This window comes from Setaria viridis, chromosome 6, assembly GCF_005286985.2.
Source record: "Setaria viridis chromosome 6, Setaria_viridis_v4.0, whole genome shotgun sequence".
Classification (NCBI taxonomy): Eukaryota; Viridiplantae; Streptophyta; class Magnoliopsida; order Poales; family Poaceae; genus Setaria; species Setaria viridis.
The window spans coordinates 489,693-517,002 of record NC_048268.2 but is presented as its reverse complement, the minus strand read 5'-3'; the positions used below and the strand labels follow the sequence as shown (position 1 = coordinate 517,002).

General features: G+C 43.9%; 3 protein-coding genes across 3 annotated transcripts; 2 read left to right on the top strand and 1 right to left on the bottom strand.

Annotated features, from left to right (window-relative positions):
• The first annotated feature begins 1,450 nt into the window (after positions 1–1,450).
• LOC117861396 (uncharacterized) lies at positions 1,451–3,097 on the top strand. Its single transcript, XM_034744945.2, has one exon. It carries the CDS (start codon positions 1,866–1,868, stop codon positions 2,847–2,849), a length of 984 nt encoding a protein of 327 aa, XP_034600836.1. The 5' UTR covers positions 1,451–1,865; the 3' UTR covers positions 2,850–3,097.
• Positions 3,098–15,331: 12,234 nt separating this feature from the next.
• LOC117861525 (uncharacterized) lies at positions 15,332–16,629 on the top strand. The gene has a single exon (XM_034745097.2). It carries the CDS (start codon positions 15,423–15,425, stop codon positions 16,440–16,442), a length of 1,020 nt encoding a protein of 339 aa, XP_034600988.2. The 5' UTR covers positions 15,332–15,422; the 3' UTR covers positions 16,443–16,629.
• Positions 16,630–16,715: 86 nt separating this feature from the next.
• LOC117861523 (chromatin assembly factor 1 subunit FAS2 homolog) lies at positions 16,716–21,293 on the bottom strand. The gene is made up of 13 exons (XM_034745095.2): positions 21,005–21,293; positions 20,773–20,896; positions 20,578–20,604; positions 20,196–20,268; positions 19,998–20,101; positions 19,696–19,910; positions 19,512–19,611; positions 19,260–19,326; positions 18,745–18,833; positions 18,511–18,649; positions 18,313–18,413; positions 17,613–17,774; positions 16,716–17,157 (listed from the first exon to the last, which is right to left on the bottom strand). Exons 1-13 carry the CDS (start codon positions 21,116–21,118, stop codon positions 16,955–16,957), a joined length of 1,518 nt encoding a protein of 505 aa, XP_034600986.1. The 5' UTR covers positions 21,119–21,293; the 3' UTR covers positions 16,716–16,954.
• Positions 21,294–27,310: the final 6,017 nt, after the last annotated feature.

Sequence of the window (27,310 nt, the reverse complement as noted above, 5' to 3'; positions counted from 1 at the left end):
CTCCTACCTGACCCCCATCCCTCCACCTTTCTTCGCTCCGCAATAAATACTACAATGCTGGAGAAAAAAAAATTCGTGAAAATATAGCCCATATCTCACCAGTATTTTTTTTTCTATGTAAGTTTTTGTTATGATTTCACTAAAAGCTATCCTTAATACATGCATCATTTAACAATAAAGAAGTAAGTCAACACAACACAAGCCTAACACATTAGTAGACTTCCTGCATGAAATTTTGGTGAAAATTTATCAGACTCCACCGATAAGCTCGAAAAATTCGCCGAAATTGTTTCCATGCTAATATTAAGGAGAGACATTTCTACAAAATGTAATAGGAAAAAAACATAGTTCAATATGATGGAGACAAAAAATTTATGATATGCACACACTATGGAAATTTGGAATTCAAAGTATATAGTTAGTTGTTGCTGAGCGGCATAATGTTTTTGTTGAAGTATAAGTGAATTGCCCATATTTTCCCATCAAGTCAAGTTTTTGGATCGATTCGATGCATGTAGCTTAATATAATATCAGGATCAGAGATCTCGAGTTTAAATCGTACTAGGTGCAATTAAATAAAATAAAATAGTTATAGTCAACTCCTATATTTCCATCTTTGAGGCCCTTGGGAGACTAAGTTGTGGATCAACATGTGTATATGTTGCTAAAACGATTTTTAATTACATAAGAGCTATATTAAAGTATTAACCGTAACATGCATAATACGTACGGATCACATCCCTAGTCCCTAGTTACTTATGAGGTAGAAGTTCCAACAGCGCTGGCAGGTAACCAGTTCTAGTTGTTATTGTTATTGTTATTCAGGGCCTAGCTACCTATACAGTGGCGTAGCTGCTAGCTGACGGTGGTCAAAGATAGTTGGCAAGAAAAAGAAATGAAGAAAAAAAGGGTGAGAGCGAGGAACCAAACAAAGATCTGCCCTCGAGAATCCTGATGCCGAGTAGTATATGCAGTTTACAGAAACTTATAACTGTCCATGATAGTGCTAAAACAGATTACACCGAAAACCATAGCATATGGATGTAGTAGTAGGACAAGCACAACAGCTACTCCATGTTTTTTTTATGTGTGTATATTGGAGATTGGCAATTAGCTATGGCTAATGACTAACTGTCAAGAAGGTATAGAGAGATAGATATGATGTAGGTGCCTAGAATCCTAGATGTTGAGGCAAACTTTGCCCCACCCTCCTCTAACCATGCAATGCACATAGCCCCTGATTGATCTGCTGCACCATGACAAGGTTGCAAGTTCTATCTCTCCAGCCCTTTGCCTGTGCTGGCCTTAACCTTTCTTTGTTCTGATCAGTTCTTATACCCAAAATAAAAAAAAAGAAATTTTCTTTATTTTGTTGTTGCCTAGGCTCTCATATCTGCACTACCATACCATATCTAGTAGCACACACTACACTAGCACTCCTTGCACATGACATTATTTATCACCTCAAGGCTAGCCGGCCTTCTCCTTCTTCCTCATTAGCTTCTTCCACCTCTCTCCTCCCCTTCCCATTCCCCTATAAAGCCTTCACTTACGCGACCACTCATGGGCTCTCTCTTCTCCCTCTCTTTTTCTCTCTGAGACAGCATCAGCATCAGCAGCAGCTGCTTCCTCTTGCTAGCTAATATAGCTGCTAGGTTTGTAGTAGCCGGGCCGGTCACACACACAGCTGCACTTGGGAGGAGCTGAGAGGAGGAGCTCATCTCTACTGCAGCATCCAGCTCCTCCTTGCTACTGTGCTCTCTCTCTCTCTCTCTGTCTCTCTCTCTCTCTCTCTCTCTCTCTCTCTCTCTCTGTCTCTCTCTCTCTCTCTCTGATAGTCAAGAAAGAAGTGAGGCCGTGGTGGCATGGACAACATCACTCACAACTCGAGCAGTAGCAGCTCATGGGATTTGGACATGAGCCTCGGCAGCCACCACCACCCTCTCCTCTTCGACAGCCACCCAAACCCGGCGCCGCCGCCTCCGCCGCCATTACCGTTCCACCTCGTCTCCACCTCCTCACATCACCACGGCCACCACCCTCCTCCGCATCCTCCTCACCACCATCATCATCTCGGACTGGATCCTTCCCCGTCCTCCTCCCTATTCCCGCCGCACCACCACCGGCTCCACCACCACCTCGGCCTCGACATCGATCCCTCCTCCCACCACCGGCACCACCATGAGTACGAGCAGCAGGAGCCCGGAGGCCACGAGCAGCAGGAGGAGATGCGGCAGCACGAGGCTGGCGTGGCCCAGGAGGAGCGCGGCGGCGCCGGCGTGGAGGACGTGGAGGAGGAGCTGGGCGCCATGAAGGAGATGATGTACCGGATCGCCGCCATGCAGCCGGTGGACATCGACCCGGCGACCATCAAGAAGCCGCGCCGCCGCAACGTGCGCATCAGCGAGGACCCGCAGAGCGTGGCGGCGCGGCACCGGCGGGAGCGGATCAGCGAGCGCATCCGCATCCTGCAGCGCCTCGTCCCGGGGGGCACCAAGATGGACACCGCCTCCATGCTCGACGAGGCCATCCGCTACATCAAGTTCCTCAAGCGCCAGGTGCAGGAGCTCCAGCACCAGCCGCCGACGCCGACGCAGCAGCAATACCCGGCCGCCGCCGCCGCCGGAGCTGGAGCCGGACCCAGCACCTCGGTCGTGGGCCCGCGACCCGGCGGGCCGCCGTTCCTCCCGCTGGGCCCCGGGCAGCTTATCGACTGGGCCGGGTTCGTGAGGCCCGTGGATATCCACGGGCCGACGTCGTCGTCGTCCTCGTCGTCGATGGGCGGCGCACACGCCGCCCTGGGCTTCGGCTTCAGCAGCGCCGGCCAGAGCAGCCATGGAATGCACTGATGAGCCACTGAGAGGTGGAGAAGCTTGCTTGCTTTTAGAGGAAGAGGATTAACTAGGAATCAATCGTCGACGGATGATGGATTTTGGTGGATGGATGGACTAGCAGAGAGGTAATTTTGATTTGATCTTGATTATTCTAGCTGTGATCGAGGGTAGTAGTGTATGTGTTCTCTAGCTAGCGGTGTTAATCCATGTTCTACGGATCGGAAAAGTAAACTAATCAATAAGTTTAGCTAGGGTTTGTGCCATTTTTACCACCATCACGAATATGTCTCTTCTTCACTTCAGGCAAGTTCTTCGTTCTTTCTGCTCTTCTTAATTTCTCCACCGCCCCCTTTTGATTTTAATTTTCTCCTCTGAAATGTTCATCATCTGTGGAAACTAAATTGTCAATCCAGAAATTAATATTGTTAATTAGTACATGCTAGTTACCGAGCATATAAAATTGTCCATGCAGCATGCATGATGTGTTGTGTCGTGGTTGTACTAGCTTTGCTGGCTTGCGTGTGGTGTCATGGTGGCAATCCATCCAAGCCTCTGCAGTTAGTCACAGGCCTGTTGACTACTCCGATCCGGCCGTACAATACAGTATAGCCGCTGCTGGTTGAGCATGTGATCCAAGGATGGATCAGACCAGTCCATGCAGCAGAGATGTACGCATGCATTTATTTGTTAGCAGTTTGTCACTAACTAATAACCTACTTTTGCAATTTTTTTGTTTGAATTCATTCATTCACTCAAGGTTTAGATGTTTATGTTTTCGCTTGAAATTTGTATATATAAGCTAAGGGAGCTGAAAATTTGGTCAAAATAAAGATTTATGTACAGGAGGGGTGAGAAGAGAAGAGGGTAGTAGATAGGAGGGGAATGAATTATTGGTAGTGCAAGGTATTCAGTGCCATGATCAGTCATGAGTGGTGAGGTGCTGAATTCTATGCATCAAGAGGGGCAAAAAAAATATTTCAGATTTGGGTTGGGAGGGAGAGTCCCCAGAGAGGATCGGACGGACAGTGCGGCCAAACCAACCATCGAAAAGGGTGACGACCTCTATCGTCTACCTAGAGCATGATGTCTAGTGTATCACGCTTAGCTCAGCACCCAGCCTAGAGTAGTAGCCTGCAGCGTACTGTTGGATTCTTGGCATGGAAAAAAGAGACAATACTTTGTGTTTTTTCTTCTCAAACTCTAGTGCCTAACTGCCTATAGCTCTGCCCAAAATTCCTTTTACATGCATGCATGTTATGCTCTTTGCTCTAGCTAAGAATGCAATGTACGTGCACGCATGTTTTTGTTTTTGTTTTTGCCAAGAAATATATATGTGTGTGTTCTCTGCTAAATTAGATTATTAGAAAATGATCATTAACTACTGTGTTAAATGAAATGGAATTAGTCCATTTGCACTACTGCTATTTCATGTAAACTGTGATGCAGTGATGCTAATTCATTTCTTTTCTAGAGACTCTGTGTTTATTATTGCATTATCAGTGTTGATGATCATGGGAAGTATAGGTTTTATCCGTATCAACATAGTTTGCATGTATATATACCCTGGTGGTTTCTTCAGACTATATATGCAGAACACAGTACATCTCTACATGCATCATGTTCATATTTTGATGGCACGCGCCTATTTGTTTATTTGTACGTAGTTTTAGCCTTCTAATGTACATCTACAATGCTAAGTGTTATGATCACTAGTAGAACTCCAAGGATCTGAAGCATGAAATCATTATATTTTTTGCCTTTTGATATTTAACATTTCTGATATGATATTCTGTTGATGCATGCCCTCCCAAATTAAAGCCCAATTTTTTTACTTTCCCCTTTGTTTCTCTTATCTTTTTTTATAATGGACCTACAGAAAATAATGTGTACCCGTGAAATTTTGTTTGAAATGGGCTTAATGGTAATCTAATATAGCAAGTCATGGGCAGACCATGCTCGCAAGATGCATGCAAATCATGTATATGTTGAACTTTGATATTACACTCATTTTTCAGAATTTTACTCTAAGGTAAAACTACTCAAATAAAGACATAAGATTATACTCCCTCCGATCCATTTTAAGTCTATGAGGTTTAGGACAAGCATCTAGTTATTTCATTTTGAACGAAGAAGCAGCTAGTTCCAAACATCATATATTAAAAACAGAGGGCCGGGAGTACCATAAAACATAATCCTTGTACCTTCTATTGATGGTTGCTTTATATACTGTATACAAAAGGTCATTTACGTTCCACCGCAAAGAATAATCAAATTAACACATATCTTGCAAATTGCTAGAGCTAAGGCCTTTTAATTTGTGCCTAATTGTTAACCCATGCTTTTCATAAAATTGGTTCTACATTGTATATATGTGTCAGTAAAGGGCGATGATGTGTAACTCCCTCGAAGTTTTCGATATCCTCATGAATACATGCGTACATGTATATGTACATTGCAGGTAGGGAGACAGTTTTTTTGGTTTTTTTTTTCTAGATCATTGGGTCGTTGACCCAAAAGGTCAAAAGTCAACCAATTGAATCATCTGTATTTTAAAGCATGAAAATTTCGAACGAGAATGATTTAAGCTTGTGATCTAGATAATGTTGCCTTGCATCCATAAATTGCAGTTTCCATAATAATGTTGCCTTGGTGCACGCCGATATGTAATGTAAGGTTGTCTTCCAATACTTTTCCATTCCGATTTCTGATATAAATCTAAAGCAGCCCCTCTCTTGTTGCTCATCACTGCTAGGTCAAACTAATTTTGGCATCTCTGTATAGTCATCTAATTCTACAACATACTACGGGCTATGTTCATACTTCTCAGCCAGTTTGATTTCATGTTAATAAAGTCTTGTTGAAACTCGTGAAGGGGAACCCTAACAAATGATATATGCGAACCAATAACTGGAATCCATACAAAATGAACATAAGAGGAACATAAAAACCAACGAAATTTTCATTAATCTAGGTTAAGTAAAATTGACCTAAATGACACTTAGTTACCAGGACATGTAGTTTAATTTCATATGCTGCGGTATTTTTTTTGTTCCAAAAGCCAATGGTCGCCCTGAATTCATTAACAAAACTTACTAGGATATCCTTACAGCACCATCCCTGACTTGGCCAAGCCCACCACTGGGACAAATGAATAGCCGATAATCAAAGCAAATGGCTCACTGACCCAATTACCAAGAAAAGGAAAATAGATCTTCTCCCATATATGTCCTTTTATTAACCCCCCCCCCCCCCCCCCCCCCCCGGGGTCACTGAACACATTATTCCAATAAGGTAGGCATAGTTTCACAACTAAAAAAACATAATACTATGTGTAGCATGCCAAGAAATTATAGGACGACGACACACAATGTACTGGTATTAGTACAAGTTGAGATAATTGGTATAGGTGGCAAATAAACCAAATAATCTTCGCATGTATCACTAATAAACATAAACCAGTGAACATGTACACACATAAGAAAAAATTATACTCCTTTATTGATTACATATACCAGATGTAGTAGGTACGCATTTGAATTACCTTAATGAAGAAATAAGATGATCCATGCATATTTATCTATCTAGCAGCTATCCAACGTAAGGGCTATAGATAAATTGCATTAATTTCTGACATTGATATAATGAATGTCTACCTGGTTTTAATTTTTCTGGCCTGATCCCTGCGGTATTTGGTCAGCAGTACGCACTGTTTCAGTCTCCACATCCACAGGAACATCTACCACAATAATAAAAAAAAATAAATGTCAGCATAGCATGAACTTTGTAAGGTAGTCCCTTGGAGAATTTGTTCTAGTGCGTTGCATGTGTCATGCATATTCAGAAAATTAACATTAAAATGTAACAGGTTCGGATCTTCAACTTCCTGTATTATTTGCATACATTCTTAATTAACTGATTACTTACTGAAGTAAAGCTATATATATTTGTTTTCAAGTCTGCATATCACGTTCTGATCGATCGTGGCCAACAAGTGTATTATGAGCGATCGCCCATGGATGTGGTTGTATGGAAAAAGAAATCGAGTGAACAACATAACTACACATTTTCAGTGTGCATTATTAGATGATCAAATCGAGATTCGTAGGCCCTTCTTTCAGCGAGTTATTTAAGCCACGTCTTGCTTGTGAAAGAGACTTCGAAGGTGCATGCAATACACACATTGCCCACATAGTCCAATTGTGAAATGTTTGTTTAGTCAGGACACTTTTTGATTATTGGAAAAATGTGTGTCCAGCAACAGGATACATTTCAATGCGTTCAAGTTATGGGGCTCTATGGGACAACGATGAATGTTCACACATAGCTAAAATTCAACTCTGGCCTCTTGTGTGTTTCATGACCCGAGCCTGGCCCGTTCGTGCACCCGTAGAGGGTACCTCATCTTTTGGCATAGCCCGGTTGCCACGTTAAAGCACCTCTTACATTTTGTTGCTGTAGTCGTAGCCCTTCCCCCTTCCGTGCGCCACTATCTACTACACTAACTGCTTGTCACACGCGGTCACCATGCCACCCACCACCTCGCCCGCCACCCCGGCCCATCATGGTTGCCACATTTGCTGCATTGCCGCCCATATGGGGGCACATGTCATCGCCTCTTTCACTCCCTCTAAGTTTGGAGATTCGATGAACACTAACCCTAACACCAACCTTGCATTTCTTATCAATCTATTGCTCGATGGTTAATTTTTTAAGATGAAAAATTGTCCCAATCTCTGTGATTTTTAGTACCATGAGTTGCATGTATAGACGTATAGTATTATAGATTATTATTACATTGCTACTGCTCTGAAAGGATGAAAACCAACTAAATAAAATAGCAAACCTCATGATGTTGAAATATTATCTACCGGCACATATTACTCAACAACCACCTGTAGTTGGCAGAAAGCAACTATTCCCTCCATCCCTAAAGGAAAGTCATTTTGTGATTCGAAATTTGTCCCACAATTTTTGTCATTGTTTGCCATATTTAGTATCTGCACGTACATGCAACAGTCAATTGTCCACGAATAAGCAACAAAAAAAGGGGGAGCAACCAAGGTCATTTCACACACTTCTGCTAATTTTTATGAGTTTTTCCCCCCTAAAGTGCCTTTCTTTTAGTGATAGCGAGAGTACAGGTAATGACCTCCAAAGCTAGCTGGGCATACCCACTTTCTACTACAAAGGCAAGTGTCACAACTAGTAAGCTCCTCCCAAGATCATCTGAGTACATATATAGAAGATCATATGATGATGATGTGTGAGAGACCAATTAAGATGCCTGTCTTGATTAGGATGTTTGGTTGCCGGCTACAGTTTTCCACGCCAAACATTAGGCTTGCCACAACAATTTTGGTAGGTGTTTGGTTTATTATTTAAGGCGGTGTTTGGATTCCCCGACTAAACTTTAGTCCCTATCACATCGAATGTTTGCACACTAATTAGGAGTATTAAATATAGTCTAATGATGAAACTAATTGCATAAATAAGAGTTAATTCACAAGACAAATCTATTAAGCCTAATCAGTCCATGATTGGCCCATGTGGTGCTACAGTAAACATGTGCTAATTATGGATTAATTAGGCTTAATAGATTCATCTCGCGAATTAGCCCTCGTTTATGCAATTAGTTTTCTCATTAATCTATATTTAATACTTCTAATTAGGGGGTGTTTGGATTTTTAGTCCTGACTAAAATTCATGTCACATCGAATATTAGGTGGCTAATTAGGAGGACTAAATATGAACTAATTATAAAACTAATTACACAGACGGAGGCTAATTCGCGAGACGAATCTATTAAACCTAATTAATCCATCATTAGCACATGTTTACTGTAGCATCACATTATCAAATCATGGACTAATTAGGCTTAATAGATTCATCTCGCAAATTAGCCTCCATTTGTGCAATTGGTTTTGTAATTAGTCTATATTTAATACTTCTAATTAGTATCTAAACATTTGATGGGATTGGAATTTTAGGAGATTCTAAAGAACTAAACACTCCTTTAATGGTCAAACCTCCGAGGTGACGGAACTAAACTTAATCCCTGCATTCAAACACCACAGTTTAGCTCGCCACAGCCACGGGTGCTCGCCACAGTTTTTTCCGTCAAACCTGTGGCGAGCTTTTTCTCCGCCACCACCTATGGCGCGCCACAAACGCATCGCTTTTTTCTGCTCATCGCAGCTGCATGCAGTCAGCCAGTCACTACCGTCACCTAGACTCATTTTTAATTCAATGCTCAGACTCTTGAACCGAGGAGCTACCAACCTGAGAGCCTTCACTCATATCTAAGTACTGTTCTAGTTGATTTTATTCTCAAGAATAGGCTTGTTGGATTTTTTAAACTCATTTTTGCTTGAAGAAAATATCTGATCTTATTTTAACACCAAACCAAACATTTGGTGGCAAGTTTGACCATGCATTTGTGGCAGCTATCCAAACAAACATGAGCCACATAAAAATCACCACACCTTAGTCATCAACCAAACAATCTATGTTTGCCACAGAGTGTGGCAAGCCATAACGTAGCAAACACCTAACCTTAGGCATGGCCTACCTCCTTTTTAGTTTTATTGACGAAATTAAAAAGAAGAAAGCTAGGATCGGTTAAAGAAGGGAAAGGAGCAAGGTATCTGAATAGAAAAGGTTATCTGCGGTAGGCATGCATGCACTGATTACAGTGCTGACAGACAGGAGCCAATCATGCAACAGAGAAGAGATGGATCGCTGCTTGTACACATGAATGCGTACGCATGGCCTTAGCTGACGCTGAGCAATGCCTGCCGTTCATATTCGTTCAGATCACTCCTCTGCCCTATACTACACACACACTCTCTCCTTTATTTCCTCCTCTTTCCTTGGATCTCGCGAAAGCATAAGAAAACAAAACGCAGAACGGAGGCTTAATTAATTAGGGCTTGCTTCGTCTTTGTTGCCTCACTTCTTCTTTTCTTTATCCTTTTCTTTTGCCAACTGTCTAAGCTGTGGCTACCAAACTGTTTACCACAGGTTAGCCAGCGACACTAGGCTAGAAAAGTTTGGCTAGCCACAATGGTGGCAGAGGATGAAACGGCTAACTAAAAACCGTGGCGCATCTAAGGTTTGGCATGGCAAGGTTTCCCTACCGACCAAACACGCCCATAGTTTGTATCATGTTTCGAGATTGTGCTAACATTATTAATTCTTGCTATGAGCATGGATTAACCTATCATTACTGTGTATTAGGGGCGAAGCTGCCTTAGCTTATTGGGGTTGTCGGACCTCGACGAAATTTGTAAAATACAGTGTAAAACACTGTTCATCTCTATACTTGACCCCGCTATCCAAAGGAGCCGCAACCCCGGTGGCAACCTCGTCTGACTTTACCTCTGCTGTGTATTATTAACAAGGACGATATACATATAACCTACGCTATGCGAGCCAAAAAGAATACAATCTCATGATTCAAACATGCATTGTCCCATATGAATGCAATTCTAGTTTCTTTTTTGGACAGGAAGCAAATAATAGTACCTCTAGCTCGCTTATAGAGTTGGATTGGAGTAGAACATGCATATGCTTATATAGTAAATTCGAATAATAATAAGAATTCGATGACGACGCGCGCCTGACGGAACCAAGCACGGGATGCATGCAAGGCGTGGGGTGTGCCCATGATGGATACATGGCCAACATGTAGAAGACACTGACGGCGATCTGAGCACAGTGCGAAATTGTACGGCGGCGTCGGCGATTGCAATAGTATGCAACAACTTTACGGCCGGCGAGAGAGATGGACGATCATTTCATTATTGGGGCCGGATCGGAGGCATGCACACATGCCGCCGTTGAGCCGTCACTGTCACTATCACACAGCGCCAATGCACAACAGGAGATAAGCTAGCTAGGTTTGTTGTAGATGCTAGCTACTGCATGCCGCTATCAAGGACGGCGGCGGCGGCGACATAGCTACTAGCTACCTCGTTTTGGTTTTACCCATGTGGGTACTACTCCCTCTGTTCGAAATCGTAGGTCGTTTTAGCTTTTATAAATGCATATATTCTGCTACATATCTAGTGTGGTGCATAATAAATATTATGTATCTAGAAAAACTAAAACGATCTACAATTTGAAACAGAGAGTACATCACACTTGCTCTTGACCTGCTGTTCTATTGCATTATCTTCAGCTATATATATGCACAAATGAAAAGAACATAAAAGGTTGATACCACTTTTTAAAATAATGGCCGGTAGGCTAGCTCCATCATGCATATGGTCGATCTTATGATATAGTGCAACATCTTTTAATTTCCATTTCCTCGCTCTAGAAAAACACAGGAAAATTGAATACTCCCTCCGATCCTTTCCAAAATATAAATTATTTTAATTTTTATTGATACATAGATATTGCTATGCATAAAAATATAGAAGTACGTCTCGATACATAGCAAAATCTATACATAAAAAAATTAAAACAACCTTGATACTATGCACTAACTCACACAGTACTATATGTGCTTGCATGCATGATGCGTGGACCCCCATCATCTGACAAAAGTTCAACCACACACACCACAATCGAAGGATGGCCCACCCTGCGGTGCGGTGGGATCCAGCGTAACGAGGATCTTTGTATGTTTCTAGTCGACTGTTTTATCATTGACATGTCACTGTATGCAAAGCATATACCGATCGATTCATGCACTGCATGCATGCTATCAGTATGAATATATGATTGATCGAGAGTAGCTGCTAGCAGTCTGTCCACGGCATGCAGTGCTGAAGAGAAAAAGGGCTACCAAACCGTGTTTCACGGCTGCTGCCAGCGTCGTCTACAGACTACAGGCAAGCATGCCGGCAGGAGGCAGGTTCGCCTTGCCTAGCTGCTGCATCATGTACGGTGCAGCTTTCTATGTTGTAGGACATGCCATGCTCTTCACTTTGTTTCCTTATGGACGGCAGACACAATATGCGATGCATATTAGCAATAAATAAATTATCGCAAGGTTTTCAATTTTTTTTAATAAACTACATATACGTTTCCTAGCTAAATTGTTGATGCAAGGTTAAATTTAGGAGCTTTTAATTGGTTTTCAAAATAAATTAGGAGTTTTTGTAGTAGCCACTAGGACCTTTCAGGTTCTAAGAAATAGTGAGCATTCACCAAATAGTGCTTCTATGCTTAGCTTCTTTCTTCATTCTTGTCAACAGGGAATGTATTATATTAATGTAGTAACCATGGTTTAAGAAAAGCACTTTTAAGTAAGTTAGAGATGCACTCCCTCCGTCCTGAAATATGAGGCATTTTAATTTGGTTTATCCTAATAGTCAAATTATTTTAAATTTGACCAAGTTAATACAAAAGGCACCGGAGGATCACAGTACACATCTGATATTATCAATAACAGTGCTTTCAATAATATCTACATAATTAACGATGTCCTTTATCTGTGGCAACTAGCAGCTGGTTAGGGTTCCAGGACCCATGTCATAGCCGGTGACCCTACGCTCTTAGGCTAGGGTGGCGATGGTATGCAGGTGATAGATCCATCTGTGTAACATATTCATATTGCCCATCACACTAGAGGGAGCTGGCCATGCTCTTCTTAGATCAAGTAGGACGACATGTCACAAGGTAGTGAGCTGAGTAATCAAAGGTAGGGAAGAAGGGCGGTGGATTGAGGAGGTGGCAACACATATTCAATTGGCACGGCTTAGAGCATGGTTGTGGTGCATCCACCGTGATGTCTTGTTGTTAATTACCTGTTGTTACTACAACAAAGAAGCTAAGGCAATACTTGCCTTGCATCAGGGACTACTTGTGCTTACATCCAAATTGTGGATTGCAACCTGTATATGCCATAGTGAGATAGTTGTTACCATTCATCGTTGAGACAAGTGCCCATAACTCATACACATTGCCCATGACACTAAAAGGATCAGCTGGCCATATTCAATTTAAGGTTTCAGAGCACAGGGCGGCAGAACCATCAAAGATAGGTGATCGAACGAAGAAGGCGGCGGCGGATCAAGGAGCAAGGTTGCAAGGCCAAAGGGGGACCGATCCTTTTCTCTTCTCTCAAGAATGAATTCGTACTGGATCCATTTAATTTCTCTTAACATGCATTATGGGTACATGCACTGTGGGCCCAAGGAGGGAAAATTAAAATAAGTCCTTCCATATACATGATGGGAGGTGCGAATGTATATAAAATTGGTACGGTGATGAATTTTCTCCGATCCGCCGCATGTAGTGTGTACGCTTCTGTATGCAGCTAGCAGGCCATGCATGCGTGGTGGACCTGATCGAGCAGAGGGAGGCGTCCACGTCAGCGATCCCGTAGGCATATACGGCTACATGCCTGCAGAGGTCGCTTGGACCCTTGCTCATCAATCCATATCTTTTGGCATGCCATCTCACCACCCTATACATGCATTATTCACCTGCCATTTTCTTACTATTTCCAAAGCCAGCCGCCATTCATCTATGCATCTTATTAGAGATCACAAATTAAAACTAATGTTGTAATTACAGATGTTTTATAGGTCTTAATTAGATACGACCATACGTTCCAAACAATTAAGCCCTTATTAGTTCCTACTAGAATATGCCCCAACCGGGGCCTAATGGCGGCTAGCTCTGGTTGTTGACACGGCGGCCGGCGGCTGGGCCGGTGTGTTGTGCCATGATTGGGCAGAAAAGGGAGGCCAAGGACACGCCTCATTTCTTTGTGCGGCTCATGTGCAGGTCACTACTAGCTAGCACACACTGGGAGCAGAGCAGTTCATTCCATTCCATGCTATGCATCACATTGTGCAGTACTGCAGCTCCTTCTTCCAATAAGCAGCTGTAGTAGTAAGCAGCCTTTTTTCTTTCCTGGTCGGCGTTTGCTGCATCAGCCCATAATCCCATACACTCCATGCCATATCTCCATGCGGCCATGAGAGCGAGAGGTGCATGGTGTGTGATGTTGATGGCTCAATGTGAGTACTTGTGCACAATATCATATGGATGCTGTGTGATGTGCCTTTTGGTGTCCTGCGACCTCTACTTTGGGAGGGCATGCACATCTATGTGGGACATGCTTCACACTACGACCAAGAGTCTCCTATTCATTCATTCATTCATGTGTCCTTTGCATTGGTGATTTTTGCTGCAGTACTGGACTAGGTACTCTAGGATCATATCTGAACATCACACAAGTAGTCGAATCTACACTGGCAGCATCGAAGGAAGCTGAACAAAGATGCCGCATTCTTGTTGTACCTAGCTTAATTGCCTCCAGACACAAAGAAGGACACCTTTCTTGCTACATGTCCTTCATCTAAACTCCATACTGGCTTTGCCTAGGGAGTGGTCGTATGGTACTCCCTCTTTTGGGGCCTCATTAACGATGTACCAGTCGAGAGCAAGCTCGCACGGATACTATCATACCAGCACTGGAGCACCGGGTCGCACTGGTTGGTGGTGGCAACATATATGTTTGCCCATCCGCAAATTCTTTTTTCTCTTCATTCATGTTGCATATTGCCTGTGTTGTCTGATTCATAGTAGAGTTGTCTTCTTAGCCCAGGACCCCCGTCTCTTTTAATTTGCACCGTGGGCTTTGTTTTCAGCCCTGTTGGGCTGGACAGGGATAGGCCATAAGGCCGTACACCAGAATCGGCCCAAATTCTAACTGGGCCGTGGTGGGATGGTCTCCTTGGGCTACATCAGCAGCAGCAAGTCATCTGCTCTGTATTACTTATTTGTCTGCAGAGAAATGATGGATATTTCTCTAGTCATATGATGATGATGAATCAATGAAAACTTGTGTGAAATGATCATCCAAGATTTGCAAAGATAGCCAGCTTATCCACTTATCTTGCGAATTACGATGCAGGCAGATGGACGTGGTCAGCATGATAGCAAAGACAAGATGCCGATCGCATCCGTACCTTACAACACACTCAAACTAGTTGCCATTTGCTTACAAGGCAGCTCCTAGACTGGGCACACGCCCATCGAATGGCATCCAGATCATCTGGGCTGGACACCGAGCGTCTCCATGCGAGACCGGCCGAAAGCGTGGCCGTCGTCTTCCTCCGTCGCATGAGCTTCAAGCCAAGCCTACTTCACTCAAAAGCATTGCAGAAACTGAAGCACAAGCACAAAAAGAACCATTGCTGAGGGCACAAGAAGCGTGCGTGTGATCCGTATGCGACGCCATTCCAAATAAAGAATGGTACGGCCATGATAGAGGCTTCACTGAAAATTAAGCAAGTTTTGTGTAGATCATGAGGTCCAAAAGGCGGATTCGAGCTAGGTGTCTCAGTCCCACTCATACCCGGGCCAGCTGCACACGCATGGGCTTTGATGCCAAGGAACGCATTGTTTGGAAGCAAGCCCAGCCGAAACCGTAGCAGAGGAGCCAAGTCACTTGGAACTCAAATCCAATCTTCACGCCCTTTACCTCCAAGCCATAGGCTTTGTGTATATATACATATGAGCTACATGATCACCAACACAGCTCATCGCACTACAGCAGCAGCACAGTTACCTCTCTTGCTCGGAGCACCAAGGCCTCCTAGCGCGCGCTCTCTCTCTCATCCAACAATGGCGTTCAACCCTAATCCTCCTGGACTAGGCTTCCCCTACTTCCCTCCAAACCCTTACTATCCAAGGCCAACACCGCGGCCTCAAGCCCCGCCACCGCCACAGCGCTTCCCACCACCCATCCGTGCTCCTCCACCTCCACAACGTGCTCCGCCACCACCCACTCTGCCCCCTCCACCGCCTCGCCGTGCTCCCCCGCCGCCCGCTCTGCCCCCGCCACCACCGCGCCGTGCTCCACCTCCACCATCATTGCCTCCACCACCACCACGCCGTGCTCCGCCTCCACCCGCATTGCCCCCGCCACCACCACGCCGTGCTCCGCCTCCACCCGCATTGCCCCCGCCGCCACCGCGCCGTGCTCCACCCCCACCATCACCGCCCATCCGTCCACCGCCACCGCCAACTCCTCGCCCTCAAGCACCACCACCACCTCGCCCGCTAGCGCCTCCACCACCGCATATCCACCCACCTCCAACACCCGTGCCGCCTCCGCCTAGCCCTCCGCACCACATCATCATCATCGTGGTGTTCGTCTCACTGGGCGGCCTGCTCCTGCTCGGATGCCTCGCCGCATTCTTCTGCTGGCACAAGAAAAAGGGGAGGAAGAGGGAGACCAAGGCTGAGGTGCTCAACTACAGCGACCATGTCCATGTACACAAGGAGACCATGTCAGGCCCCCATGGCGCCGACGTTGTCAAGCTCTCAATAGACGAGGACATCAAGTTCCAAGAGGCGGTGAAGAAGCAGGAAGCCATTGGCGAATCCTCGAGCGCTGCGGCTGCAGGAATGACGGCACACCACCTCCCTTGGACCTGGCACAAGAAACACGAGAGCAAAGAAGAGAAGAAAGCAGAGCTCATCAACGTCACTAAGCACAAGCATATCGACGAGAAGATCATGCCAGGGCCGCTTGGCGAAAAGATTGAGGTCCTTTCTGAAGATGAAGACATAAGATTTGAAGAGGCAGGCCAGAAAGAAGAAGAGTTTGAGAAATCCAAGGCGCACATAACCAAGTCCTAAGAAGATGATGCCACTGCCTGCCCAAGAGTGCCGATACTGATGAAGGTCATTCAACTTGAGGCAATTATCATATCCATACCTATACATGCACATACACATACGCTTGCATGCATTTGAGTATTTTGAAAAGATTCTATGGTTCTTTCATGTGAATGAAATAAGGGTGTCAGAGACCCATTTGATTGGATTCAAAGTGTAATTATTTGTCAGCAATTGTATATGAGCAGTTTATGTGTGCGAAAGAATTCCAACAGGAATTTTCACAAAAGTCCATTGTGTAAATGCCTGTTAGTGGCTGCATGTTGCTTCATAATAAAGTGTGATCATACACAACCTATGTGTCCACATTACCAATTGTGTCAAGAGCAGGAAGAGAATACATGGGGGCTACTACTAGGGCAGAAGGTGAACACGACTGCACACTCAACTTTACAGGGTAGCTTAAACATAATATCCAGTGCTTGTTATCACTACATATCGCATCATTATCCTAATTGCTTTCAGCTACTTAGTCAAATTGCAATAGGAGTAATCCGCTTCTTAGTAGGCTTACTCGATGCATTGTTCTTGGTTGACACTGGTGGCGGTGTTACTTCGATAGCCACCGGACTGGTTACCGTCTTAACTTTATCACTGACATCCACTTCCATAATGTCTACTGCTACTGGCTTTTTGTTTTCACAGGTCACATTTCCTTCAGCAAGCTCCCCTGTCCCTGTATTTGAACCCAGTTAAGAGTTTCTTCAAGAAAATGAATGTGAAAGAGTAAAATTGCAGAGCATATGGCCCAACATGCAGAGCAAATCTGCTGTGCATGGCCACTTGATAAAGTTTCTTTCAAATGATTAGAACAAGGACATCAATGACCTATTTGATTGGATGTGCTGCGTTACTGTTGTAAGATTTCTGTAGATGAGGTTCTTTAGTGGCCACCATGTAACTTATAATAATATGTGGTAGTTAACACTAAGCATAGCACGTACGTCCCATGTGTCACAAATAGAATCTCAATCTTTAGGTGCAGAACAGAAGGCAAATATAAACAGACCAAATTTATCTACTGGTAACCTATAAAATTAAGTCGCAATAGTTGCAGTAAGAATATAAGATCTAACTGCACAAGCTACCTAGTTAATTGCAACTGTATAACTCATTTCTTATTAGGCTTACTCAATGTGACGTTCTTGGCCAACATCGGTGGCACCGTAACTCCAGCAGCCACAGGGCTGACTTCCATCTTAAGCTTGCTGGCACTAACATCAACCTCCATGCTATCTACAGGTAAAGGCTTCTTTTCACATGTCATATTTCCTTTAGCAACTTCCTTTGATCCTAGTGATGTATCCAGAATTGGACCCAAGTTAGAATAATGTCTTGAAGAAAATTGCTTATCGGAAGGGGGAAAAACAGAGAATACAGGTAAATGTTATTGGTTATACACAGATTGTAAATAATTGATATGCAGAACTACCAAACATATGCATGGGCACTGCATCTAAAGATACGGTTTTACATATCAATCTATCACTTGTGCATCAGTCTTATTAGCTATGTAACCTGGAGATACTCAAGTACGTTTGAAAACAAGGATCGCAGGATATCCCATCACATGTAAGCAAAATTAATTGGTCACTGTAGAGCAAGATCAGTGATTTTCCTAAGTACCACAAATCATGTTGCAGTTCCTTTTTCATTTGGTATACCTGCACCTAGGTCATTGTGATTGTCATATGATTCAGTCTTGAAACCTACAACAGCTCTGAAATTTACCATAATTACACCAAAATGCTGTATGCAATGTTCAAAGCAGCAACATCTCACCCGAGACAATAAATAAATATATGGAAAGAGGAATGGAATGGGTAGGTACCAGGGAGGATGTGAGGTTGTCCCAGTTCCTCGTTCTCAAACTCTATTATAGTACAGTAGCCATCCCGTGATGACACTGCTAAGTATTTAGCATCAAAAGACCTGACAGAAACAGATTGAAAAGATGGATTTCTAGTCCCAGTATACATGTAAAGCCCAGTGAAAGAGATTACAAAAGCAAAGCTATACAAGTACTCACCATGCAATATCGGTAATTGCAGCATAGTGTAGACCAGCATGTATTAGAATTGGAGGAACACTTTCAGTATCATAGACATACACAGAGTTCAAAGTAGCGACAGCAAAAACAACTCTATAAGGAAGCTTGAAGAAACCATCTGCAAAATTTACGATGTGATTCAGCTTTATTGTAACAGAAGTAAAACCTTGAGGACCTCAAAGAAATGCAAAAGCTGCCACAAAATGGAGATACCTGAGTTAGAACCACGTGGTCTGAATAGAACAGGGCAGAAGCGCACTGCTACTATAGCTTTACTTGCCCCAGGTAGTTGTATCGCAGGCCTGCAGTGCCAAAGAAACTCAGTTGCAGTGCCGAAGAAACTCAGTAACCTAAAGAATAACAGAACTGCACGTACGGGCAAAGTTGTATGCTATAGTGTGTTCTTCTAACAAAAAAGCACAAATACATCACGATACCCTTAACTATAATACCATTTTCTGTGACATGTCATCAGTAATGTAGCACATATGTAGGGAACAATAAGATATAACAGCACCCTGTAGCAACTAAGCAATCAAAGACTTATAGTTCTCATTTATAGCTTACTCTTAGATGCAGTAAATTGATTTACGATTGCAAAAATAAATTTAGCAATATCTTGTAATATCTTATTTCGAGTACCAGTTGAATTCAACCAGATTGATCCCTCAGTTTAAACGGCAAGAAGTGGAAAACATATTGGTTATTTCAAGTAACAGATATCATACCTTGAGAGGTCACGCCTTGACATTACATAAGCAGTGTTAATCACTTCAGACGAGTGTTTAGAAAGACCTGACCAAGAGAAGAAAATACAGACAAACTTATTTAGGGGTTACAATGTCAGAATTTACTGAAAATAGTCTAAAATCATTTGCAGTCAGATAACATAATTTTCAAGCTTTAAGAGCCAGTGATATTATGCAGACGACTTGAGCTGAACATGTAGCTATTATTGCTAACGGGGAAACAATTTATACCTGCTGGCAGTACTAGAAAAGATCCATCAGGTGACCATGCCAACCTCCGAAAGAAAGATGGTAGCGTCTCATCATGAAACAGATGAGATTTAACTGGCGGCTGCAAGGTAAATGAATTATATTGCTTTTGTTCAAACTCAATTCACGGTCAAATGCTCTAGCAATGAGGGTAAAGAAGACATACCTTAGATTCATCATGATTTGGATATTCTATCTTCACCAGCGTATGCTGACAAACAAAGTTCACCTTCTCGGCATTCTTTGATTTGCCTTGAGGCTTATTTGCGTATATCTTACAGGTCCTGTCAGAACTCAGTGAAGCTATATACTGGCCCAGAGGATCCCATGCCACACCCTGAACATAATGTAGATGTCCCTCTAACTTTTGCTGAACCGTGCCTGAGAACGACATCAGGTATAAACCATATAAGACTGCAGAAACCATTGAGCCGCAAACAACAGATTCCTTACTGAAGCGGGAGTTACCTTTAACTGCGTCCCAGATTATGCAAGTGTTGTCAACTGAAGCAGAAGCAAGGAACGCGCTATCACGCGACCACTGTAGGTCAAGAACATCCTTGTGATGGAACCTGTAAAATAAATAGGGTCTTTATGATTTAGCAAGATTCCAAAGAAGAGGCTGGTTTACGAAATGACTTTGTTTCGCTTGAGGGTAGAACTCACAGTAATGTCTTGTGGATTTTCCATGCCTCGCCATCCTCAGTGGAATACAATTTCCACAGGATAATACCGCCACCTGTATATTATGAAACACAGCAATTATCAGAACCTGGGCACACAAAATCCATCTAATATCTAGCATGCATTCATTGAGGAATTAGATTGACATGCTAGGCACCACAATTATCAGAACCTGGACACAACAATTATGCATGATCGGCACTCTTACCAGACAGTGAAAAAAAAAAGTAATATGACTTGGCACAAACTCCTAATTTAAATGGAAATGCCAAATTGAGCATTCAATCATTCAGGTTCGATAAACATCGGCTAAACTAAGTAACTATGACTTGACATATAACCATAAATCCAAAATTGAGCATACCGTCAGCACCAGAGGCGAGATATTCCCCTGCAAGAAACCAGAGCAGGAAACGGAGTTAGTTATGCCTGCGCAAGGAGTGAACAGAGTTTATATATGCACTCAATTTTGCATAGAAAACAACAACAGCGGGGAAAACAACCACAACAACAAGAGGGATAAATTCGATAGGCTCAAAAGAGGCAGAAATTGCAGTACCGGAAGGGGAGAAGCGGAGGACGTTGACCGCGGAGCTGTGGGCGGTGCCGTTTGGGACGAGGCCGCTCTGGAAGGTGGCGGTGGGGAGCTTGCTCTCGGAACCATCCGACGATATGACCCAGATCTGCAAAAGCCGAAATGCGACGGCGTCGGTGAGGAAATGGAAATGCGGGGCCGAAATGGATGGGGGGGAAATAGGCAGTGGCGCTAAAGGATAGGGGAGGAACGGAACCTTGACGTCGTGGTCCGCGCCTGCGGTGGCGAGGCTGCGGGAGGCGGGGTGGAAGTCGAGGCTGAGCACCGGCTGCAGGTCGTGCCAGTTGATCTGCACCGTCCCGCCCCGCATCTTGCTCTCCTCTTCCTTCTCCTCGATCGATGGATGGATTCCTCCGCCGCGTCGCGTTCGCCCCCAATCTCTCGCTCCTCCTGCTTCTCGGCGCGCGCGCTTTCTCTCTCTCTCTCTCTCTCTCTCTCTAGGGTTTGGTTTGGTTTTGGGGGAGGTTGTCACGGCGGGAAAAGGGAGGCGATTGCGCGCGCAGCTCTCGACACTTGTTGTCCTTGCCGCTCTTCTTCTACTACTGTTCCTGAGCTGGGCCTCATATTTCCAGCGGGCTCATAAACGGCCTTCCAATTTTACTCTTGGGCCGTATTTCCAGTGGGCTGTTTCGAGGTGATTCATGGGCTATACGATATCAATTTACCCCATTTGCATATTTAGAAAGAAAGTGCATACAACATTACTTGACCTTTCCTAATAGAAAAATAAATACTAAAAAATATAATACATAGAAAAAAAATCACAACACGTTTTTATTAATAGAAAATACCTAAGAGAAATTTCCAGCACCAAGAACAAGAAAAACATCCATGAAGGTAGTTCTGTGCTTTTCGTCCCTTTTCTTTTTCCTATTCTTTTAACTAATGAAGCTGATGCTACTCTGTGTGTGGGCTCTTGCATAAGAGTGCCAGTGCTGTACCCTACCCGGGAAAGTGGAGCGGTAGATGCAATGGATGGATATGCATGGTGGTGGCCATCGGTGACGTCGCATGCAGCAGGCACTACACGGGCTAGTAAAATAGCTTCACTGCCCTCAATTTTTTTTAGCATCAAAATAATCCTGTCTGCCAAAATCAGCAAGATCGTTGCACACTACTATTTAATTAGGCCCTATTTTTGTATTTTTAGCTTGCAGGTTGTGGATTGATTGTACTGACATGGCAAATGGTCCTGTTTGTTTGAGCTTGCGGATTACAACAACTTGCAGCAAATGGGGGACTCAGCTTAACGATAAGAAGAGGATCGGGGAAAAAGCTAGAGAGCAAAAAAGTAAGTGGCCAGCAATACATCCTAAAATGCACTCACTCGCTACTGACTAGATCAGCTTATTGGCGCACATAATAGGCACCTGAAAAAGGAGATGCTATGGATTAAAACTAACAGCAGGATGGTTGGACCGAGAATCAAATGGATGGGCCATTGAACAACCTGCACGTGCTTAAATATCACTGCACGTATCACGCGTGCTGGACTGGACGCGATTCTGGGCTGGGCCCAATACTGTTCACAGACGATGACGGACGACGACTGTACCCGTAAAGTAACACCAGTTACCATTACCAGTTTCCGTCTTCCTCTGTATATCTGCAAGTAAAAAAAAATGATGACAGTTTACTCCATTTTGGGGCGATAAAACGGATTAACGTGGCACCAGATATTGTCGATGAGGTTAGATTTTTTTTTTAAAGATATGTGCTAGTACCATAGTCTATAGTGGTGCACTTCTGCCCGTGCCCGGCCCAGTACACAAGTGGTGCACTGCTGGTAGGTCTTGTCTGGAAAGGAAAAAATATACATTGTCGGCAAATAAAGAAACAAAAAATTGTCGTTGCACACTGAGCAGGTAGCTAGGTAATGCGTGCACGATCCACGGCGATAAGATAGATGCATGCTGTAAAAAGAGCAAAAAAAAAGAAAAGGGCAGGAAAAAGGGCCCGGGGGCGGATCGAGAAGGAAATAAGTGGCCAACAATCCTAATATACTATGTGCACTCACTTGCTAATGACTAGCTAGCTAGCTTGGCGCATAATTAATTATTAATATCATAATATGTATAGGATTATATAGGCCACCTGAAAAAGAGAAGGCTAGCTACTATGTAATCGTGCATGTGCTGTGTTGGATTGGGTAGGAAAGTGCAGGAGAGAAGCAGTGTTTTTATCATTCTTCAGCAGCTACTGAGCCATGTATTGCAGATACATCTGCATGTGATCCAGTGAGAACGGAAAGGAAGAAGGAACTCCGATCCCACCGGCTGATCAAACCACTAGAGCACACAAACAAATGATCAATTTCCTGATCGACGATCCGCTTTGTTTTCAGATTGATCGATTGGAGTAAACATGCACGTATAGTTGTTGTTGTTATGACGTAGCTAACCTAGGTTGGTAGCTGTAATCAAGTAGCAGAGCCAGGCACGCGAGAGTTGGAGAGATTTCCTTGCCTTCGTTGTGTAAACCGCGTTGAGAAAGCTTGTTGATTAGCTAGCTTTGGGAGCGAGCTGAGGAATCCTACCGGATTCTGCCCGACTTCTTCGCACAGCTGACATGCTGGTATCTTATCTAGGAGGATCGACGGCATGTCTCGTCGTCATACGCGTTTCATTTGCACGCGCCATACCATACCTTATGGTGGTATAGAGACAGCTCATACTAACATTATTATTATTGTAAGAGGATGACACGCAATGAAATAACCGCTAGCCTATCGTGGACTAAGCACTACTAAGCCTTGAGTGGGCCTAATTATGCTTAACCAACGTGCTACCAACCTGGCTAAATGTCACACCCGATTTTAAAACAAAATCAAGTGCTACTATATGTATGTCAGGATCTAGTTTTATTCATATAATGACATCACAAGGAAATAACAGTAACAGTATCATGTAAAGAAAAAGAGTTGATATATACTTAATCCTGGAAACAAAGGCTCAAACTTCACAGGCAATCGATTGGGGGTCGCGTACGCCTAGAACTCAGCACCATCTTCGTAACAACTTCGTAGTAGCTTCTTCTTCTGAGCAACGTTAGTTATAGTAAGGGTGAGCACATGCTGTACTCAGCAAGTGTGGGGAACATATGAATGCAAGGATTAAACAAGGAAAGGCTGACCGATTGACTGCATTAAGTAATTTTTAGTTGGTCAAATTTTATTAGAACCTGAATACTACTCCCTCCGTCCCAAATTATAGGTCGTTTTGACTTTATTAGATTCATAAACTTTGTTATGCACTTAGATATACCCTATGTCTAGATGCATAATAATATCTATGTATCTATAAAAGCCAAAACGACCTCTAATTTGGAACGGAGGGAGTAAGATATAAGTATATACCAACCCACAATTAACATAAACATAAATAAAGATAACAACAATAAATAACAGCAGTTTAATTCAACTTTTGATAGATTAATCATGTGAGGGTTCAGGCCACTCTTGACTGTGAGCATGGATGATATACAGTTTTAAACACTCTGCAGATGTTGTACATCTTTACCCACAAGTCGTGTTTCCCATGTCGCCCAAGGTAGCTAGGCTCTTAAACACTTCTAAGGTGAGTGGCTAGGAATCCACTATGAGACCTTTATAAAATTTTCCTAATAAAAAGGAGTCCGTTAAGGTTTCAAGTAAAAGCAGAGCATAACCCTCTGTAGTACCTTAGCTAAGAATACCACTCAAGAGGACCGGGCTATACCCCAACGATGCAACCCCTCTCGCCCTTTCGGTAAAGCCACCCCAAACTAGAGTTTCTAATTAGCAAAGCTAGAGCCACATAGCCTTGTGGTTGCACTATTTTCCTAGGTGGTTCTTCATATTCCAATTAAGTATGGTGATCTTGTATTAATGAAATGTATAACATGAATAAAACAAGTTTAATAATTAAGTTCATTAAAATCACCATAATCCAAGTATAGCAGCTAAGCATAGCTACCAACATAAAGATAAATCCAGGTTGACAAGGAATAATCGTAGCAAACCTTAATAGGACCCATCAATATTAAATGCAAGCATATGCAATGGTGATTAAATATAGTTATTGGGATAAAAGTATAAGGACACGCTTGACTTCCTTTAAGTAATGATGCTGCTTAGAATATCTTCAGCTCCAGCTCTTGAGAACTCCAACGTTCATTCTACTCGTGACAATCATCCAAAGCAAACCTCGAGAGCACGTACATACAAGCAAACAAATGAAATAAATTAAAAACAGTACACCAATCATCATAAACAGTACTAAAAAGTGGTACAAAACTAATCTACACGTTAAGATGAAAGCGTGAGCGAAAGAATCACTCAAAATGGAGTTAAAAGCAAAAGATATAATCTAAACAAGATATAGGGGCATGTGACAGAAAGAAAACTAAACTTCTAGGAGCATATCTGCGAAAAACAAGAGCTTAAACGAATTAAAATTGAGAGACTGGACTGGATCTCGGGATTATGGATGTCTTCCTGAGAGAAGTTTCGCCATCCCGGGGTGGCTCGTCGGCAGAGACCATGAAAGTTTCGCGGTCTAGTGTGGAGGAGTTGCTCTCATCGTCGCTTCAATTGGGATTTGGCGTCAGGACGATGCGAGGCACCTGGAATTCACCACAGTACAAAAACTGAGCAGGTTTCCAGATTGGATCTGGAAAGCCTGGTCGAGTTTGGCAGAGTACACGGCAGCCGAGTTCCGCAGAACAAAGTGGATGCGGGACGGACCCTGCACCGACCTTGTTGAGCGTAGCGCCGCCTCAGACAGATCTATACACTTAGCAATAGTGTTGTTGATGCGATCGATCCCGCGATCAGGTCAGAGGGCATGGTGGACGAGCGGCAGCAAGTAGATCTGGAACCCTCTCGGAGAGAGAGAGAGCACCGACCTGCAGGGCAAGCGGCGTGACGATCTTTAGATGGAGAACTTGTCTCGTCGGAGTAGATCTGACGGAAACTAAGCTGGCGCTGAATGCCGAGTCGATGGAGGACGCCAAGTTGATGAAAGAAGCGGACGGATCGAAATCTGCCGGCATGGTCCCAAAATGAATCTGAATCGGGTTGGTGAGGTAGTCCTTCATGCTCTCAAGAAAAACAACGTCGGGGCCGGATGCCATCGAGGTCGCTAGGAGAATCTCACAATCACCCCTACCTGGCACGACAACTGTCAGATTTATAAGCCCGACAGTCCACTAGGGGGTTATCCAAGTGGTTGATTTGCAGGTGGAGGCGATTGCGAGATCAAGAACTCAAAGGTGATCGCGAGAACACAAGGGACACAGGGAGTTTTAGACAGGTTCGGGCCTTCGGAGAGTAATACCCTACGTCCTGTATGCTGGTGGATTGTATTGCTCGTGAGTTTCGATGCCCTCGGGAGGCTCCCTTGGCCGCCTTATATAGGCTGATAACCTAGGATTACAAGTCGATTTGAATCTAATCTACTCGGTAGTTACATGGAAGACAATCTGAGTTGGATTACAATGCGCGTTCCACGATATCGAGGCAGATTTGAACTGTCTGGTTATCTTGTCTTGTACTTCAAGTATCTTTATGCCCTCGGCCTGCATGCCCTGGTCGGGCGAGCCCATTTGTCAGGTCTGACCAGTATCCTGGTCAATAGGGATTCATGGGGTACCGATATCCCTCAACTGGCATCTTCTTCTTCCACCTCCGGTTCAATATGTTCGCATGGCCGGTCGGGAGACCTGCCAGCAGCAGCGGCTGGGTAGGGGGTGCGGGCGATAGCAGCGGCCAGCAGCGGCGCAGGTTAGCGGGGTGCGGTGCATGCTGCTGCGGTGCAGGGTGGCCACGCTAGTGCGGGCGCGGCGAGCAGGGAGCCGGGCATGATAGCTTTTGGCGCAAGGCTGCGGGACTCAGGGGACGCGAATGCTGGGTGGCGCAATGCAGGCGCACAAGGGGCGAGTGCATGGCCAGGCGAATAGGAGCTCAAGGTTCAGCCCTGGTGGTGAGCGGTTGAACGGAGAAAGATAGCAAAAGGCGAATCGTTGGGACGGTCACCAAACTCGCATCGGAGTGACAAAACGAAACAAGGACGACGAGACCAACGGGATGGTGTGCTCACCTTCGACCGAGGACTTATGGTTTCTCCGAAGTTGCTCGCCAAAGTTCTCACCGGAAAGTTCACCGGAGTTTAACATATGAAGATGTTCGGCGTCGAACTGCGGGAGCTAGGATTGTCGAAACGAGATGGGGTTTGCGGCGTTGGAAAAAGAACGTCAAGGAGATCACCGGAAAGCATTTATGGGATGGGTTGGAGTCCAGTTTTAGTTCCTCCTTTTTCTAAATTTAGGAATTAATTTCATAGTCGAAAACAATTCCAGAAAATTCTAAAATCGCAATTAAATCATGAAAATTACTCCAAAAACTTCAAAAAATTCAAAAAAAAATTCCTGGAGATGGTTGGGATATGAGGAACCCAAATAAAAATACTTGGAGCTCCTGGAAAGACTTGTAGAACTATCCAAAAATTTGATTAAGCTCTAGAAA